This window comes from Saccostrea echinata, unplaced genomic scaffold, assembly GCF_033153115.1.
Source record: "Saccostrea echinata isolate AGI-Se365-2 ecotype Australia unplaced genomic scaffold, CSIRO_AGI_Sech_v1 ptg000033l, whole genome shotgun sequence".
In the NCBI taxonomy this organism is placed as follows: domain Eukaryota; kingdom Metazoa; phylum Mollusca; class Bivalvia; order Ostreida; family Ostreidae; genus Saccostrea; species Saccostrea echinata.
The window spans coordinates 18522779-18543848 of NW_026889782.1; the positions used below are offsets into that span (position 1 = coordinate 18522779).

The 21070-nt window shown below is 32.5% G+C and overlaps 1 protein-coding gene across 1 annotated transcript in view; it reads left to right on the plus strand.

Annotated features, from left to right (window-relative positions):
- The window catches only part of LOC133198222 (receptor-type tyrosine-protein phosphatase mu-like), a 75895-nt gene that overhangs the window by 50593 nt on the left and 4232 nt on the right, over positions 1-21070 (plus strand). The window contains exons 4-24 of the mRNA XM_061334347.1: positions 3611-3748; positions 8807-8944; positions 9511-9648; positions 10923-11060; positions 11935-12072; positions 12498-12547; positions 12647-12750; positions 12921-13000; positions 13215-13522; positions 13605-13692; positions 14136-14200; positions 14561-14597; positions 14708-14805; positions 15139-15267; positions 15806-15954; positions 16202-16337; positions 17270-17416; positions 17586-17673; positions 18288-18361; positions 18685-18819; positions 18913-19032. Coding sequence (XP_061190331.1) covers positions 3611-3748; positions 8807-8944; positions 9511-9648; positions 10923-11060; positions 11935-12072; positions 12498-12547; positions 12647-12750; positions 12921-13000; positions 13215-13522; positions 13605-13692; positions 14136-14200; positions 14561-14597; positions 14708-14805; positions 15139-15267; positions 15806-15954; positions 16202-16337; positions 17270-17416; positions 17586-17673; positions 18288-18361; positions 18685-18819; positions 18913-19032 — 2498 coding nt within the window. The remainder of the gene's footprint in view (positions 1-3610; positions 3749-8806; positions 8945-9510; positions 9649-10922; positions 11061-11934; positions 12073-12497; positions 12548-12646; positions 12751-12920; positions 13001-13214; positions 13523-13604; positions 13693-14135; positions 14201-14560; positions 14598-14707; positions 14806-15138; positions 15268-15805; positions 15955-16201; positions 16338-17269; positions 17417-17585; positions 17674-18287; positions 18362-18684; positions 18820-18912; positions 19033-21070) is intronic.

Sequence of the window (21070 nt, forward strand, 5' to 3'; positions counted from 1 at the left end):
CCAATGTTAAAGTTTTTCAAAGGTAGGTCAAACGTCAAGGTCAAAGGGTCAAAGTTGTTGGTATCCAAAGGAAGGTCTTGTCACAAGAATTACACATGTGAAGTATGAAAGCCCTACCTCCAACTGTTCAAAAGTTATGGCCAAGGTTAAAGTTGGGTAAAATTTTGTAAAACTAGGTCAAACTCCAAGGTCAAGGTCAAATATGGTGGTACCCAAAGAAAGGTCTTCTCAGAAGGAATACACATTTGAAATATGAAAGCCGTAGCTCCAACCAATCAAAAGTTTACGGGCAATGTTAAAGTTTTGGCGGACAAACAGACAGACAGGCAGACAGATAGACGGACGGACAGGGCAAAAACTATATACTCCCGAATCTTCGATACGGGGGCATAAAAATAGTTTCAGAATCTTTGGTATCGAAGTTTCCTTTTAGAGTTATCCTTCCTGTTCCCAAGGACTCGAAAACTGGTTTGTCTCCGCATACGTTATCAAACAAATAACACAGACTGGTAACTGATCTGGACGACTATAAATGAGCAAAACTGGAAATGCACACTATTTTTCAAAATTAAAGGTGCATAGACACAGATTTGATGTTTATATTTTCTCAAATTTTCTGTATAATATCACAACTTATATGTTGCTATAGCATTTCACACGAAAATAAAATTAAAAACTTATTTAATCTGGAAATTATTGAAACTATGAATTTTGGGAGGCATTTGATTAACACATTCTTGCACTTTCACAATTTTTAACTTTATCCGTAATACTTAAGAAAAGTAGCAATCTTGTTGTGTATTATTGAATATTATGCTTCCTGTCAGTTTGTTTCTATATAGTCAATACCTGACTATTTTCGTTTAGTGGTCTAGGGATTTATATAGCGTAAGCATACTACGCCGAAATAGAGCACGGCTTCTTTTGTGAAGAAAATCCGACGGCGCCCACGCCGGGGAGCGAACTCACGACCCCGAGATTATCAGTCCGACGCGCTACCTATTACGCCACAGACGCCGTTATCTAAAACTTTGTTGTATAATATATATAAAACAATCTTCAAATATCTACACAAATAAACAAAATATTTTTTTCTAAAATAGTTTCTTGCAATTTTCCCCCCTTCACTCAACTAAAATTTTCTTAAATTATCTGTACATTATACATAAATGCATGAAGCATTCAAAATTAAAGAAAAAAGATTATGACGTACATGAAGCACAACGTGACTTCATAATAGAGGTGTACTAGCTAACATGAATGTAAGAGGAGATGAAACATTGGAAATGGAGAAAATATTGTCGTTTTTATACAACAGTCAGCATAATAATAACAATAGTGTTGTACTTTACATGCCTCCGGCTCGTGCACCATGTGTCAAACCCTGACTACTATTTAGGCATTGTGCATGCAAAGTACAATCCAGAAAATTCAGAGTAAAAATGTGCGAAAGCAAAACCCACTCGCTTAAGTATTGTCAGCCCGTGCTCAGTGTTGTGTTGTTGTATACAGAGTTTAACAAATTGAATACACCCGTGAAACGTAAACTGTTTTTGTAAACTGGGCACGAGCTCTGTTGTTAATGTTTACGTTTCACCGGATGTGTTCAATTGTTAAACTCTGCACACACCACTGAGCACGGACTGACAATACTGGTGAGAGGATTTTGATTTCTACATTTCTACTCTGAAATTTCTGCATTATAGTTTTAATATTTTTATTAATAAAGAACAGAATTGCTACTTTTCTAAAGTAATAAGGATAAAGTTATAGTTTGTGTAAGTGCAAGGATGTGTCTATCAAACGCGTCCAGAAATTCGAAATTCGAAGTTTCAATAACTTCCAGATAAAGTAAGATTTTTGTCAAATTTTCGTATGAAATGTTATAGCAACATGAAATTATACAGAAAATTTGAGTAAATATTAACTTCAAATCTGTGTATAAGCACCTTTAATAAACGCACAAAGAGATGTGTATTATTGAAACGCACAATTCAGTGTGAAAAAATATCAACTTTCTCAACAGACTTTGTGACGATATCCAATAGATTGATTATCCTGAAAGTATAAATAAACTAAAACTTTTTTCTCGTTCATATACTTGTTATTTACGAATTACAAAAACTCAAAGGTCTGCTGTTCTTTTATTGGAGAAATCGACACCTTTTTCTTTCGGTCACGCCGTGATCATGCCATCTGTTCATTGTTTATCATAAGGATGTCGCTGTCAGTTTACTGCATACCTTTCCCTTGACAAAACCTTCATCTAAAGTCTTTGTAAGACTCTCTTACATGCGGTGGCAGGAAAATCGTGAGTCACAAACAACACATGCAACAAAATCTGAGAAAAGGTTAGAAAACACTGACCCTAAGAATTCCACAGGTAGAACTAGGTGTCCAGAAGGGGAGAGCATCTCCTGTTGATCGATAAATTCCGTCATGAGCCCATTGTTTTAATCAGGTAGACTGAGGACTGAATATTACATAAAAAAAATAGTCTAAAAACAAAGGTCTCAATATTCGTATAAAACACGGCAGCAAAGTAAAACTAAGTTTAGGTGATTTTTGCTAACAAGGGCATTATAGCAACCATAAAATTTACGAAATACTGACTTTCAACAAGATTGATGAATCCCTGTAGCATCCACTTATCTGTCAATAATTTGTTCCGGTTCCAAAATTCATCGTACTCAAAATAAAATTCCTGTTCGTAGAATAAGTTTGGAGATGTAAACACCGTACACAGTTGATGACGGAATATAACTACATAAATAATTAAACTACTTTGACGATAGAAATATCGAAGTCAATTCTCAATTCGTTCGTCATACAACTTAGCTGTAACTTGGCCCTTCTTTAAATAAAATACACTAAATGAATGACACCACTTAAAAAACATTTTTGCTACAAAAGGTAGAAAATCTTGCGTAATTGTGCGGATTGTTTTATGAATTTTTATGTCTGATATAATGTCTAGTCATCTTTTCTGTCGTAGGTCCAATCCTTAAAATTGAAATACTAAGTAAACCAAAATACAATATGAAACAAAGAAAAAGTTTGAGAACCGTTTTCTCAAATAGAATGTAGACAGTAACAGAGAACCTGACAATAAATTTCCCTGTGCAAGGTCATAATATGATATGCTATAAAAGAAGGAGATCATTATCATTAGAACGAACCTAGTTAATTACCAGCCTAAAACAAATAATCATGAATTTTCTTTTAAGGTCCTAGCAGATACACCGAGCGATTTGCTGGATTTTTCGTCTACGTTTCAAATACTACGGCAAAGGTCGACGGTTACCTGTGTTTCCATAAGATACAAAACAAGACAGGCACACCAACAGAGAACCAGACAATACGCTGTCCTGTACATGGACGTTATGTCATTTACTACAATGAGAGGAAACCAAATGTTACATACCCAAGTTATTATTCTACATATGCGTTCAATGAGATTTGTGAATTTGAAGTGTACGGTAAGTTTGTAAGATTTTTTTTTTTAATTAGAATACGGAAAGACATCAATTATATGACCTCTCCTTGACTTTTAAATTCCCCTTATATTTCGGACTTTACAATCTATAATTTGCCCCGCTTTATAAAACAGGATGCCTTGATCCAGGATTTTTCGGACACAATTGTGAACACTTATGTCCAGAAAACTGCCAGGAACAGAGATGTAACATCACAACAGGAGACTGCCTGGGTTGTTTACCCGGCTACAAAGGTCTTCGTTGTAGTGAAGGTGATTTCATATGTTCTTTACTATTTGTGATACTTTATTGAAAATTGTCCAAAAAACAAACAAACTCACAGCATCTATATTCTATGCATCAATGTCTGATGACTTAAAAATGTTTTAGAGTTTAGTAAAGAATTATTCATATTTTGCTTGGAATGTATTGTTTTAGTGTTTCCTTTAGAAAATTGTATATAATGTAATGCATTGTATAAAAATATAACAGCTATAAAAATATTTTTTTTTCCATCCATATGAATTTTAAGTATGAAGAGAAAGAATTATGCACCACCAATATGTATGTGAGTTAACTAAATTCAATGTCCCTTTTCTATTTCGGATTTCGATGAAATTCAGATCAGTCCTAGACTTCAAATTAATAGGTATACCACTTAGATTTTTTTAATAACACTTAAATAATATAACTTGTACAACATGTATTCCTCTTATAGGTGTAATTAAAGTTTAAAAGGATGTGATAACAAATACGCCACAGATAGGTTTAATCCAAGTGTGTCGATTTTTAATTTCAAAGATATGTATGGAAATGAATTATTTAGATATGAAGTTTCTTCAAAATTCCTTCAGAACACTTTTACAGGTTTCATCCTATTTCAAAACAGATTGATAACAAAAAATAAAATTACTGAGTATTTTATTATTATTATTATTTCACGGTGTGGACACAACTCCTTATTATAGAAATTTAGATTTTTTTCTTCTTCACTCTTTAACTATTGTCCTGCTTGACACGTTATTAATGGTGACGTATATAATTCATAATGAGGACCTTTAATCACTTATTTTAAAAGGGCAAAAATTTATGGATCTCCCGATCTTTCAACTGGCGTCATAACTTCATAAATATGAATTCTGTGGAAGTTTTTTGACTTTTGATGGAAAAAAAACTATTGAGAAATCCTTAATCGACAGTTTAAAGGACTCCCATTTATCAATAGATGGGCCTTTTCTTTTAATAGTATCTTTGATTTATTTATTAACTTGTGATTTATATCCATTAAAACTCTAAAAGTGAAGTATTAAGTTTCCAGTTTCCCCTTCCTCGCTCATAATCATGAATTGAAAATTCAAATTTTAACGTTTTACGATCTGACGTTCTGGTGCCGTTATTATGAGTACAAGGGATTCTACGAAGACAAAGTTGGTTTTTCGTCAATAGAGATGAATAAAGAAATATAAAATCTTTGCGACCCTTTGGGACGTTGTTTGCATCACATCATGTGTATTCATTAAGATTGACGAATTTTTCTTTCCATTAATCTGTCAATTCCATGTGTTTAACAATTTCTTCTAAAACCTTTGAAATTTTATTATTGTTAATTCCGTCCAAGATTCGTAAAAGGAATTCGTCCGCCATATTCGATTATTCGCTCGCTATATCTGAAGGTCCCGATATAAGCCGCTCCCTTAGTCACTGTTCAGTATAATCAGTTGTCACCGGTGTAGAAGGACGCATGATACACAGCACTCGGTAGCGAAAAAAAATAACTGTGTATTTCTTCTACGGAGGAATAGTAAAATACCAAAGAAACTTACAACAGTTGCACAGGTCAGTGCAGTTTACAAACAAACACAAATAGCCGTTACTGCAATAAAATAAATAAACAAAGGCAAGGCGAAATAACCAGTACGAACACGTCACCATTCCACGCCGATATCCGTGACAATAAAACAGTCAGATGTACTGAAAGCGAAGGGTATATCCAGGTGCTGATATCGTATATAGTATAATCGAATATGGCGTATGCCTATTTACGAATCGTGTTCAGCTTTAATGTGGAATTCCGTTGATCATATAGAAAAATGAACTATGTCTTTACAAATCTTTTCTCTGTCTGGGAATAAGCAAACAAACAAATTGAATGATTATGATGAGCAAGGATGCCTCTTTTTATATTGAGGAATGCATGGGCCTAGGGTCAAGGTTCTGATTTTACGATCTTATTGAACATATAGTAAAATTGAATAAATTATTTTGAAAATCTTCTCTTCCTCTAGGTATTTAGTAAATGGCCTTGAGTGCCGAGTGAGGGTCTAAATTTGAAGCCCTTCACTGGTATATTGTAACGTCTCTTTATAAGTGACAGATTCTCTTAGGGACGTGATACAATATACAATCAATGAACCATCGATTAATGGCCTTGTTTTCAAATACAGTCTATCGGTAAGTAAAAGTGTAGACGATTTCTTTCATAAGAATGTTAGAACTATTTAGTCAGCCGCTCATGTCAACGTGCACACGGTTTGACCGGTCGAGAGAGGATGCTGTCTTCTTCACGGCACCTGTTCCTACCTCTGATTTTGCCCTGCTCAACATTTTTATTCTTTTTATGTTCCCCAAACTTAAGTTTGGGAACATATTGTTTTTACTCTGTTTCTTCTTCTTCTTCTTATTTTTTTTGGACTTCTGAACAAGATTACTGTTCATTGTCTCCTTTTTTTAAACATTTTAAAAAGAAGACAATCAAACAAAAAAAAAAACAGAAACTTACCATGAAGCTAATTTCTGATGTGAGAAAACATTTTTTTGGTTGAGATTGTTTCACTTTGTCGTTAATATTTAGACATTGAAATATATGATAGCTTAAGAACCCTCTATACACTGCACACTAGAGAGTTCTGATTTTGTGGTATTTTTATGCAGATTGAGTGATCTGCCCTTTGATCAAGAATAAAAGAAATTGAAATGTACAGTTTATTACTTAATTTGTGATCAAATCAAACATTTACAATACTTTAATAGGCCAAGATGAATAGGTAGAACACTTCATGTGCAGGTATTTTGCCCACTTAAAAAAAAACAACAACAGTGATTTATGCTCATCAGTACTTCATTGTCTTTGAACATTTTTCCTGGGGGTAAATGCAAGGCACCCTATGCGGAAAATGTGGTAGATAAGCTCAATGCTTACACCTTTAAACACTATAATTTTCCCAAAAAATATTTTCCTGTAGTGTATAGAGGGTCCTTAAATAGGCTACCTTACATGTTTTTAAGAGTGTGACGGTAGTAGATATGGCGTTAACTGCAGTCAAATTTGTGGTCACTGTCTTCATGATGAACAATGTCACCATATCAACGGAAAATGTTTAAGTGGGTGTTCTACAGGATATAAGGGGCCATTCTGCAAAACTGGTAAGATATTATTTCACTACTTGCAATAAGAAATAAATTGTTGATTTTGAATAAGTTAATGTTAAGGACTTTCCACTACTTTTTTGAAGTTCAGCATATTTTAAATTTTATGATAGTTTAATTGACCTTTTTAGCCGACCTTCTTTGTATTCCTTATTACAGAATTCATTAAAGCGTCATCATTAGAAGAATAAAACTTGCTTTGGGTCATAAGAGAATACTCTGATATACTGATGACGTTTTATCAATTAACAAGTATTATAGTGACATAAATTCCTATATCAATTCGTTATACCCCACTGAACTGGAAATAAAAAATACCACTTATTCTGCCATAAATGTTCCATATTTGGATGTTTAACGACCTGAAGACGATAACTACAATCTCATTACTAAGGTGTTTGTCAAATGTGCTTACTAAATGTTCTCAATCCTTAACTTCCCTTATTTATGAAGAAATATTTTAACATATCCTGCACGTAATATTTATGTCCTGAGCTGATTCGATATGCAAGAGCATACACTGAGTACGATCATCTTTTAAACAGAGGCAAGCTACTGACAAATATGTTTAGGTGACAAGGATTTCAACAACCCGTTTAAAGTCAGCTTTTCGTACATTTTTATATTTACAAATGACATTGTTTGCAAATGCAAGCTAACATCAGGTAGGATTTTCTCTGATACATTTAATACCATTTGATAGCTATTGTTTTATACCTAATTACTACGGAATGCTCCATCTACGTGATAAATACGAAGGGCTAACGGAGGATGGTTACAAGGGAATACAAATTCCTTCTCGTAAACATCTGATCCATCTTTGAGATTCCAGGTGTCCATGTTTTTTTTACACTCTGTACTGTTCATTTTGTACTTATGAGATTTCTGATCGATGTCTTAAACTTTTACGCGCAAACACTACTTATTATTTGGTAGCATTTCATCTGAAGTTTTTTATATCGATTGGTCGAAAGTGGTCGATAAAATGACCTTATCAACAAAAACAATCTATCTTTAAGTGGAATGCTGACTGACGTTTTTCATAGTAATTGTTAGGCTATTCTTTACAACTGAATTGAACACAGAGTTTTCCATTTTCCCGATCCTGACAAGATTCATCCGGAGGATTTGCCGGTCGGCGGGGGATGCTTACTCCTCCATGGCACCTGATCCCACCTCTGATGTGTTTGGAGGTCTGTTTTTGCTCTGTTACCGATCTGTATGGTTTAATGGACTTTTAAGGTTGATTACTGTTCGTAATCTCCATATTTTAGTTGAACATAAAATTTGAATACAAAATCTCTGTTTAACTGATAAATGTATTTTTTATTCAATATCAAAATTGTGTTTGGAAAATTTGTACCTAAAACGATTTTAGAAATATCTAGCATTTACAAAAGTTTCATTGAAATTTTAAGCATTTGTATGCATTTTCTCGTATGCTTCTAAATGTAAAAACGCTTGGAGACATGTCGTTTTTTTTTTATTAAAAGTAATCTATTTAAACAGAGTTTTATATACTGAAAAAAAACTTGACTTTCCATTCTTTGACGTGTAAATCTTCTAATTTTTAACTAAAAACCTGTAGTTTTATCTATTGCTAAAATCTGAAGATTCAGAAATCAATGAATGTCTAAGCTGTACAACTTCCACTTAAATTAAGCATACAATTTTGTAAATGTATGTACCCCTAGCTTAAAGAATACTCCAGGTATCTTTCGTTCACAATATTAACATGCTTATGATCCTATACTGTTATATGAGGCATTCAGATACGATGTACATTAATGTGCTAGGATTTTTATTATATAGGTCTCATATTATTACAGTTCCGAGATATATATCTATCTCCGCTATGTCAAAATACGCTGCATTTTAAACTAAAAATATTGAATTTATTTCAGAATGTGACGGTGGAATGTATGGCCTCAACTGCAGTAAGAGGTGTGGGAACTGTTTTAGTGATTCGCAGTGTCACCACATCAACGGAATATGTTTTAATGGATGTTCTACAGGATACAAAGAAGAGCTTTGTATCATTGGTAGGAATATTCATTCATTCTTAAGCAACACAGGTTACAGTATCATATAAAAATGGGATCTATATCTGTTGTAGTGATAACATATAGCAACATAAATTTCCTCTTTATTCCCCATTTCATATTAAAAAGGAAAAAAAACTATAAAAGAAAAAAGAAAGAAAAAGAAATAAAAACTTAATAATGAAAAGAATTTCATTTTTAAAGAATGTGGCGGCGACATGTTCGGTTTTAACTGCAGTCAGAGTTGTGGAAATTGCCTTAATGACACACAATGTAATCATATCAACGGAACTTGTTTAGAAGGCTGTTCTACAGGGTACAAAGGATCCATTTGTGACGAACGTAATGATTTTCTGGTTATGATATCTTCTTTTATAATACCTGATAGTCACCCTCATTCTTTTACGAAAGATCTTCAATTCTTATTATTTAAAGGCAATGGAGATGAATATAGTACACTTGATTCATACATGATCTGATTTTTCTAAGGAACAAATCGATTATATCTAATCTCTTTATAGCGTTCTAAGATTAGAATATTATATTCTATTTATTCTTTGTAAAAGAATGTGACAATGGAATGTATGGTGATAACTGTGGTAAGATGTGTGGTCAATGTATAAATGAGACACAGTGTCACTATATGAATGGTACATGTGACGAAGGATGCTCTGCGGGATACAAGGGGCCTCTGTGTGATAAAGGTATATATACATGTTTATTTTGTGATATAGATATTCTAATCCTCTGCAGATATTCAATATATTTCCCTTTAGCACATTAGTTAAAATAATTGAAACTTCGATGAGTAGAAAGAACTTATCCTTCTATAAAATAAGCTTTAATAAAAGAGATAAGGAACAGAATTCACTTTTTCTCTTTGCTTTACGTTTTGCTGCTTGATAATTAGAAAATCATATTTCATATTTCTTAACCGCAAATTTATGCCAAATGAAACGATCATGTATCAGGTAATCCTTCTTTAAGAATGTGACAGTGGAATGTTTGGTGTGAAATGTAATCATAGTTGCGGGCACTGTCTAAATGGCACTCAGTGCCATCATATCAACGGCACTTGTTTTGAAGGATGTTCAACAGGGTACAAGGGATTTCTTTGTCGAGAAGGTATTTATTTTTCTATGCCTACAAAGGCAGAATATTTCATTTATTTTCATTCAAAAAAATATTTTGTAAATAAACAGAATAGACTAGTGACATGCATTAGTTATTGAATCTTGCATTTACACAATATACTGAATATATATTCGTCATGAAATTAGTTAAAAAGTACCATTATATTCTTTAGATTGTAAAATTCATCTGTTACGTCATTGCTACCCTTTAATGTGTTTGAATAAAAAAAATTAAAATGAAATTTCAGCAGAAATATATATTGTGTAGAAGTATAAAACTACCGGGCATCATTTTAGTTTAAAAACATTGTGCTGATAATCATGAGAAAAGAAAGAAAACAATCAACGTATTTTTTGAATATATTCTAACATCATTATAAATAATAAAAATTTGAAAACATAAAAGGATTCCCACTTTGAAAATCTGCATAAATTATGCAATATACCTGGAACTTATTGTCTTCAAGTTTAAAGTCTTCAGTGCTTTTTTTTTTTCTTTTAGATGAAAATTTCATTTCTGATAAAGTATATATTGCTAAAGATAAGATTATAATACAGTTTTTAATCAATTTTCGTTTACATCTCTCCTTCTCTCTCTTTCTCATGCCCTGTGCCATAAAGCGTTTTTCACCTAATCAATTATTGTTAAAGCCAAATATGGAGTTATTTAAGAATTTCTTTATATAAACGAATTTCTGAGTACTACATAATATAAATATTATACCTCTTCATTTTCTATTTCTGTACTGTATCGTTCAATTAATCTTGTTAAAATTAATCTGATAGTAACAAATCTAGAAGTTGAATTCTTATTCTTCAAAATTGCTGAAATGTTCTATTTTAAGAATGTAACGAAGGAATGTACGGTGAAATGTGCAGACAGATCTGTGGTAAATGTTTCGGTAATTCTCAATGTCACCATATCAACGGAACATGCGCAGAGGGATGCTCTGTTGGATATAAAGGACCATTGTGTGACAAGGGTAGGTTATTATTACCAATCCTTAATTAATAAAAAGCTTGGTGCTTTAAGATTAATTGTTACTTCTCTAGACGTTTTTACATGTGTTTTGCACAATTTGTTACATGTGTAATAAATGTGAAAAATAAAAGGGTCAGGATCTTTGTATTAAATTAAAATTAAGGTTATTTTTTTTTCATTTATTATATTAATTGCTCCGATCCTCACAAGAGCCTGTGAATCATTTGATAATTAAACTGCTATTCAAACAGTCATTTTAATTTTTTCTGAGTATTTTGTGAATCCTATTTTTGTACTATCTACATCTTATTTTATCATGTAATATTATTACGGTTTCCCGACTATTTCCCGAGGGTTTTTTTTAAATCGTGGTCAAGAGAAACTGGGAACTTGATTCATTGTTTTAATATACCTTTCAAAAAGCCAACGGGGAGTCGCTCTTAAACCAGGGATTAGATTATTATCATTAGATAAATAGACGGGAAAATGATCTTGGAATAAAACCGTATCTAAATATCCAATCTTCCCTATGTAAAAAAAAAAATCTGCATAGAATAATAAAGTTCATAAGCGATCGCGTTTTGAAAATTAAAAATCATTTAATTTTTTCATATTTTAATTTTTATAACTTCATAGATATGATAAAATGTCTTCAAAAAGAAAACAGCTAAAATTTAATCTTTATGTTGGCTCATTTAAAGGTGATGTTAATGTTTTCCATCTTAAAATAAACAATTGATAATGTATTAGGTGTTGGTATAACACAAACTAAAACATTTCCTTTCCCCCCTTTTTTATAGTAAGAAAGAACTTTTATAATTAAAAAGAAAATCGAATTTTAAATATCATTATTCGTAGTAATTGTTTCCTTCCAGAATGTGATAACAGAACGTTTGGTGATAAATGCAATGAAACGTGCGGTAACTGTATAAATGAAACACAATGTCACCATGTCAACAGTTCATGCATGAATGGTTGTTCTGTGCGATATGATGGATCCCTTTGTGTTGAAAGTAAGGAATCATTTGAATTGCATTAAACTTCCTCACATTTTCAACAATTTTTGGTTAACCGTTAAAAAAATTTAAGAATAGACATGTCTCGGTTAAAAAGGAAAAAGGAAAGGTTTCATCTTAGATAATAAGATAAGCTTTCAATTAGTGACAACTACAAATACACTGATAGATATTATTTACTCAGTAATTCAAATTTCTTTTGAATATTAACTATATGTAGGTTATATTGTTTGTTGTTAATGTTAAGGAATTTAAGGTATATTATGAAATTATAAACAAATAATTTGTGAAAATATTATAAAGAAAACAATTGTTTATTGAACTAACATTGTCAATTAAAATTTGTTCAATCATATTATGTGATTGTAATTATGATTTTAAAAGCACAGCAAAATGTAAATAAAACCTTTCCCTTCTCGTAGCATGCAGCGATAAAAGCTCGGAAACCATCTCGTGTCCAAAATCGGAACAGGTTAGTTTTTTTTCTTCAGAATGGGAACATATAAATTTTAAATCTTAAAGGGAGCCCGTTCGTCAGAAATGTTAACTTGGCATTTTTTTAATCTTATAGTTAAAAGAAAGCGAGGATTCATCATCGATTCCAGTCATTGGCGGAGTCCTCGCTGCTGTTATCGTTCTGTCAATTATAATCTTGTCCGTCATCTTAATCAGACGGTATGTAGTATACAATTATTGAAAAAAATACATATAACTAAAGTAATTGAAATTTAACCAAATCTATCTTTTGAAAAGTATGAAAGAAATTTTCCCTCTTCGCTTTTGATATTTTTAATTGTTTAAATAAATGGTATCGTGAATAGTATGAAGAGTCTTTCTAATTGCAGATCAAGAACTTCAAAAAACAGTGACCAGCAAACAATTGTTGACAGTGCTGATAGGGAATACGTCACACCAAATGTGCATAGTAAGTCTAACATTATTGAATGTCCATCTTTGTTTTCCGATCGTTAATATTGAGATATATACATGTATTTGATTGTCAAGGATATAAAAGATGTTCAATGCATGTTAATTTCATTTTTTTCCAATTATACTTTATAAATAATTTTACGAAGCATGACTTAATTTCAGTTAAAAAGAACCAGTCATACATAATTTTGTTATTTCTTTCTATTAAGGTACCTCAGAGCAAACAACATCAAATTTCACAAATATTTATAGTAACACGGAAGAAACTACACGGTTCATGGAGAAAAAAGTTACCAAACTTACACCAAGTAAAGGTAAACAGAGTCGTGAATTGAACACAAAAATTAATGAACGTGAAGATGAAATCGACAATGATGAGAAAATACATGAAGAAAATCCATATGGAGATTTCTATATGAATGAGGAGACAATTCCAGATATTGAGGTAGAGAAATTGGGGAGCGCTATAAAGGAAAAACGGAAAAATGAAGATGATGGCTTTAAGCGGGAGTATGCGGTAAGGAAATATATTTTCTCTTTAAAATAAGAAATTTAGGAAAGACTTATTATTGATTCAAGGATTTTTATTTGTTCAAAAGGCCATGCCATATGGTGAGAAGTACCCATGCGACGCTGGAAAACAACCAGAAAACGTACCGAAAAACAGATTCAAAACCACATTTCCATGTAAGTTCTGCCTTCTCTTATGATAATTCTAGAGAAGAATATATATATATATATATATATATATATATATATATATATATATATATATATATATATATATATATATATATAATTAAAAGTACAATAGAATGAAACATCTGCAATTTAGTTAACTGAAAGGTGGCTAAATGATTGCTGAAGGGTGACTGAAGTCGGAGCTCTGCCATTCAGTCACATATCCAGACCTTTCATTGATCATTCAGATGACTGAAAGGTGCAGTTTCATCCTGTGAGTGATAAAAAATTCTGAAAATTGCATCTATTATGAATAACACGTTGACAATATTTGAACATCAATATCAAGATAATCTATCTAAAATATGCATACATACAGTCCAATGATCTGCATTATGTATTGTACTTTATTTTCAACAACTGAAAATAACGAATACATGTACTTTCAGATGACCATTCCAGAATCAAACTACTGAATAACCAGTCAGACTACATTAATGCAAATTACGTAGACGTAAGTGGTTTCAAAGAGAATTGTGTCCGATTCAATGTAATTATTATGAAGGATATTTTTGATACTTTAGGGATAATAAATATAAAGGGCATTTTTGATACTAAAGAAAAGTGATTACATGTATTCTGATTTCTTCCTGTTTAAATATCACCGAGTTTTTTAATTGAAGATATATTTAGATAGGTCTTTGAAAAAAGTCCAGATTATTTTTGTCCAACAACCGTAACTGAACGCAAGTTCACCATAACTGCAGAATCAATTCCGATTCTCTACTATCAATTATGTGTCTTACATAAAGAAGAAACAAATGCAAAGCGATACATGTTATATATCATTACTTTTTTCATCTGTTATTTTCAGGGCATCGACAAGTCAAATCAGTATATTGCAACACAAGGTACCAATGTTCTGATTATTTTTTGTTACATTCCTTGTCTTCATAAACACAATATAAATCTAAACGATAGTAATATGATCATACAAACAGAATTGTCTTCTCTTTTACAGGACCTCGACAGAACACAGTTAAAGATTTCTGGACCATGATTTGGCAGGAAAACGTTAACCAAATAATAATGCTGACCAACCTCAAAGAAGGAAACAAGGTGATTAAATGACTGTTTATTTTGCAGTGAAATAAATTTAAAGTAAAAATTTTGCGGAGATGAAGTCTTATAAAAAATAATTAAACCTCGCTATTTTTGAACTCGATGACACACAGGAGTACTTTGCAATTTTCGATAGATATTAATGAGGTCGAGATACTGAGGTTAAAATACATATAAAGACTGAATCATATGGACTTCCAACTCCATGATATCCAGAGATCGCCTTTCGAGACGTTTAGGCCTGAACGTTTTCGAGACGTTTGGGCCTGAACGTTAAATGAGAATCCATTCAATTATTCAATCTTAACTAATTCTTCATTTTCTAAAAAGGCGAAATGTTCCAAGTACTGGCCAAGTCTGTATCAATCTACTACATTGGGTGTTATCTCCTTGCTGGCGGAGGAGGAGCAAACTTACGCCAACTATACAATCAGGAGATTTAGAGTAACCCATAAAGTGGTAAGTACTTATTTATTATGTTTAAAAGTTCTAATTGCACAATCAGATAAAAAATGTATAATTCAAAACATGTCTGTTATTTTTTTATAAGGACTGACAGCTCTTACTGGAATTATTTCGTATAAGACAAGGGATCAAACTGTCCATACTAAAAAAAAAATCATCCATACGTGTACCATTTTTTCATTATCAATACCGGTCTGGTACTATTGATGTTTGCAAATTATATGTTCATGTTATAAAAGTCAAATACTTTGCATCTTATGATGGAAGAAACCTGTATTGCATAAAGCAACATAAAAGAAAAACATTTAAAATAAACAAAATTGAAATTCAGTGATTTCGCTTCACAGTGTTGAGAAGTACTGCAAAGCATAGAAGCAATAATAAATTACATTTTCAAAGAGCTTGAAAACCATCCATGCTTAAACGAAAATTACGCATTTATTAAATATGCATGCTACATTTCTTGGTAAGGAATGGACGTCATCAATTGTTTAATGGCAAAAACGTACCGAATATCCTTCTTTATTACCAGCATAACAAATCTCGCATAGTAACCCAGTACCACTACACTGCCTGGCCGGACCACGGGATACCGGAACAGCTCTGTCTTGTAATTTTTCATGATCACGTGACAAGGACAACTGATCAACAGAATACTGGTCCCACAGTAGTACACTGCAGGTAAAATTTAATTGATATTGTATATCGTTCATTTATTTCGTGCTGAAGAAAAAAAAGCTTCTTTGAAATTTCTAAGTGAGTGCTTATAATTCTTGTAATTCTAGAAAGATTTTATGGCTCTTCTTTAAGTCATCAAGCTAGAAAAAAAGAGCTTGCCTATTTTAACCTTTTGGAATAGATGCTAAAGTATCTTTGAAAAGTGAACACCGTTTAATATTGTTTTTTTGTTTAACTCTAATGACCTCAGCGCAGGAATAGGGCGCACTGGTACTTATATTGCTTTAGACGCCTTATACAAGGCGGGAAAAACAGAAAGGAAAATCAACATCGCGAAATACGTGAAGAAAATGAGAGAAAACAGGATGAACATGGTTCAGACTTATGTAAGTAAATATCTTATTTACAGATACAGGTTGTTTCGTTTTATCTGTCCCCATAACAGTGGTCTAAAAATCGCTAATTTTAACCATAACTTTAAATACAAAACATTCTTCTAAAACAAACTCGGTAGAGCGCTCGCTCCGTGACCGGGAGGTCGTGAGTTCGAATCTCGGCCGCGACTGACCTAAGTCGATAAAAAAATGGGTAGCAACTGTTCCTTCGCCATGCGCTCGGCACTTTGAAGCGAAAGTTGCGGGTCCTTCGGATGAGACCATAAAAACTGAGGCCCCGTGTCACGGCAGGCGTTGGCACGATAAAAATCCCTCACTGCTGAATGGCTGTAAGTGCCGAGTGAAAGTCAAAATTTGAAACCCTTCACTGGTATATGGTGACGTCTCTATATGAATGAAAAATTCTCGAATGGGACGTAAAACAACATACAATCAATCAATCAATCTAAAGCCAACATGAATCAATCTTATAACTTAGAAAAGTTTTAGGATTCCTTTCATATTTATGTCAAATTACGTGAAAAGCACTTCATTTAAATGTCCTTGTCTTAAGAGAAAGCATTGAAACGAACGCATATACCAAGCAAAATTGCTGAATTCGAAACATTGTATATTTATAAAAGCATGAAAGACACATCATTCTATTCAATTTCTCTATCGGTTTGTAATAGATCATATACTCCGAAACACCTTGTACAAATACATTGTATATGAATATCAAATCTACTTAAGGAACTCTAGTATTTAAATCTTGCAAAACAAAATATAATTTGTGTTTTGGATTATTATGAAAAAAGGAGCCTTATCATACTTCATACCCGAGAGCGCATCCTTTAAATATAAAGGAAATTATATCTCATTACAATGCATGTAGCTAATTCATGAAATAGGTCAATCTCTGATTCGGTTTTTGAATACTTCAGGAGCAGTACAAGATTATTTTCCTCGCACTTGAAGCCGTTTTCAAAGCTCCAACATGTGTACACACCAAACCTGAATTCATAAGAAAGGCTGAGTTAATGACACTGGATAAACCAGCCAATGAAAGTGAACTTAGAAAGGAGTTCCAGGTACATTTTTAAATTATGATTTTGAAAAGATTGCGACAAAATACGTCATATTTCATATATATTTATGCTGGGACAAACTTGACATTAACTTATTTTAATACATTTGTTACTGGGTTCCATGTATCGCAATATGTCAATAAATAAAAAAAAGTTTACATTAAATATTTAGAATCTCTTAAGAGTGAGACCAACGTACACAGAAGCGGCTTACAAATTTGCTTTAGAAAGCGGCGAAAGTAAATCATCTGTTCTTCCACGTAAGTCAATCAATTCAAAAATTAAAATACTACATAAAAATTAACTGATCATAAAGTGAAGGGTGTTCTTTGATTAAACTGCTAGATTATGTGACTGTGGAAATGTTGTACCACCAAAATGACTCTCCCCTATTTCATCGCATCCTGGATTATACTCTGCATATGAACGTTATAATGGAATATTGCGTAAATATGAAAACTTGACGATAGAAAAACTAAAGTTTTCTTTTTCATACAGTTTATGATAGGAAGTCGCATTTTATTATGCATCCAGGGCTATAAGTCAATGCTAATGCATTAAGAGAATGTCCTTTCCTCTGTGTAAATGAAAGAATATTCCTCCTTATCTTGATCAGAACAAATGATGTTGTCAAGGTTATTTAAAAAAAATTGTTCAAATTTTACAGAAGATAGGTGCACATGTAAACTTAATCATTAAAAATATTTTTAACGTCGCCATTACAGTATTTCCACAAGGTTGAAAGCAAAGGTGTTGCTTTACTTATATATATATATATATATATATATATATGTGTGTGTGTGTGTGTGTGTACAATCATTTGAGCCATAGTCCAGTCAGTGACTTGTACAGAATAAAGTTTTCTCTTCTCTAGTTGACAAGTATAGCCTCTTCCTGTCCTCAAGTGTACCAAAACGCGGGAATTACGTCAATGCCATTACACTTCCTGTATGTAACTTTTAAAAAAAATCACTTTTTATGCTTAGTTATCAGTTGTAATGATTTTCCTTTTACTAGGAAAAAAGAACATAGAGATAATTTCACTTGGATATATGAATGAAAGTTTTTCAAATTAATGGATATTGTAGAAAAAAAGAAGTAGATTATAATCAGTATAAATGTAAAGAAATAACAAATATTTACAATGCAGAAAAATTGACACCATATTTGTAATTAATGTCGCCAACTATACATAATGACTTAAAACTCTTCCTTTGCGTCATCGTATATTGCGCTTTAAATATCTTTTTTTGCTTTCATTTTGACTTTAGTCTTACATTAAGAACAAGGCATTCATAATAACACACTACCCCCCGCCAGAGGAAGCTGTAGATTTTCTGCGCCTGCTCACTGATCACGAATCAGACGTAGTCATTTGTATGGATCCCCTAACCAAAGTGGAATCAGTGAGTACATTAATCCTAGTATTGGATTTCAGTTCAGCGAATGTTTATAGATAATGAAAAAAATGTTTATCATGATATTTTTGTGATTTATAGACGAAGATATGGCTTCCCGCTGCCAATAGTATAAAAACCGTCTCTCCATTCACGGTAAATTGTGGACAAGAGCAAGTCACAGATATTAAATGTACAACAATCAGCATTATCCAAGATGGGGTAGGTACTATATATGGAACAGATAAGGTAAAATAGATTAGTTTTTCTGATTTCAGATATTTTTGTTGCTAAAATAATCTTCGCTGTATATTTCTACACTCCAGTCCATTATGAAAAACCGTAATATTACAGTTTTCCGCAATATAAGATTTTATATTACAATTTTTCATAATATATTATGAAAAATTGTAATATTACGGAAAACTGTAATATAGATAATGTTGTGCAAAATATTAAAATTAAGCCTTACAAATGTTTCATTATGCTATATTATGGTTACAAACATCTGTTTTAATTGTTTTCATGGTGCACGGTAAGAAATATTCCAAAATTATTCTTTTTTTTTCACTTTCTTTGACATAGTGCACACTTTGGATGTCAATATCTCCCAAAGAGAATTTTTCTGGGATTGGCACTAATGTTCTTCTATAGTTTGAAGTTGACCCAGTGACCCAATACTGGTCTTATGTCTCCGTCCTTCCTAGTTTTGCTCCGACCATCATGGTGCTTTCTTATTGTAACTAATGCACTAATGATTATCCAGCTGATAATTTTGTATAAAACCAATCTTAAGGCTTAGATAAGATACATGATACTCCTAAGGTATCTACTTTACTTCTTATTCTTAGAGTAAGTGACAGTACTGGTCCTGCTGTGAGCTAGATGCAGATTTGATCAAGCATTAGATTTATTTTTACAATGGGGGAGATAACTCTTACAGTACCAACCAGACCCAACCTGACACAAAGCAGTCCCGGGGACTGCTAAAGCAGTCCCAGAGCGGTCCCAGAGCAGTCCCAGCGGTCCCAGAAAGCAGTCCCAGCAGTCCAAGAAAGCAGTCCCAGTGGGCGGGGTTAATTAATTTAATGGGCGGAGCTTACTCAGAATGAGATTACCAATAAACAATGTAACTATATAAAAGGCAGTTGAAATTGATGAGCAATTCTTTCTGAGTAGTATCAACAAATATTTACAATTCTTACGCGACAGTCATTTCTGAACTGTTAAGAAAATATAGTACGCGTATAGAAACAAATTATATTTATTGAATGAAGAAGACGTTCACACCTATTAATAACATGAATATTTAAACACAATTATTTGGTATATTAATTATTAACCAAAATAAACCAATTTCTTTATTTTTTGTGATTGATATTGGTTTTCATATTTATTTTTTTTTTGTATAGAAAATTAAACTTGAATTGTTTATTTTATACCAGAATTAGCTTTAAATAGATAATAATAATTATAGAGCAAGGCCGATTCCCATACTATACTCTGAATGCATTTTTCTTAAGTATTGGGGCTTTTGAAAAATTCTTTGTTAAACATTGCAGAGTATTATATTTCAGTCATGATTATTTTCAATGACTTCCCAATTTAATTATCTTTAGATTCTCAGTTTTAAGTGTTTTATTATTTAAATGTTCGAGTGTACATCTGTAAATCACGCAAATGGAACCCTCAGATTATGTTCAAAATTAATTAATCCCGAAATAAATTTATACACAATTATTGATATAGCATCTATGGGTGAAGGGGAACAAAATTTGTGAATTTCATGGTCCCTGCCCCCCTGGGGCCTGAGGGGTGGGGCTAAAACCACCAAAATGAATGCAATCTTTAAAAATCTTCTTCTTTACTCCTGGACATCAAGCAGTCAAACTGTTGGCATCATTGTAATAAGCATTGAGTCCTCTACCAAAATTGTGAAATTCATGGCCCCAGGGTCAGGGGTTCTGGTGTTAGGGCGGGGCTCTATTGATCATATAGTGAAGGTGCATTATTTCTTTGAAAATCTTCTTCTCTGCTCCTGGGTATTAAATTGATTAACTAAGTACATATTTATGATGAGCAAGAGTGCCTCTTCCAAAATTATGAATTTCATGGCCCCATGGGCAGGGGTTCTGGTGTTAGGGCGGGGCTCTATTGATTATATAGTGAAAATGCATTAATTCTTTGAAAATCTTCTTCTCTACTCCTGGGTATTATTGAAACAAATTAAATACATAGTTATGATAATCAAGGATGCCTC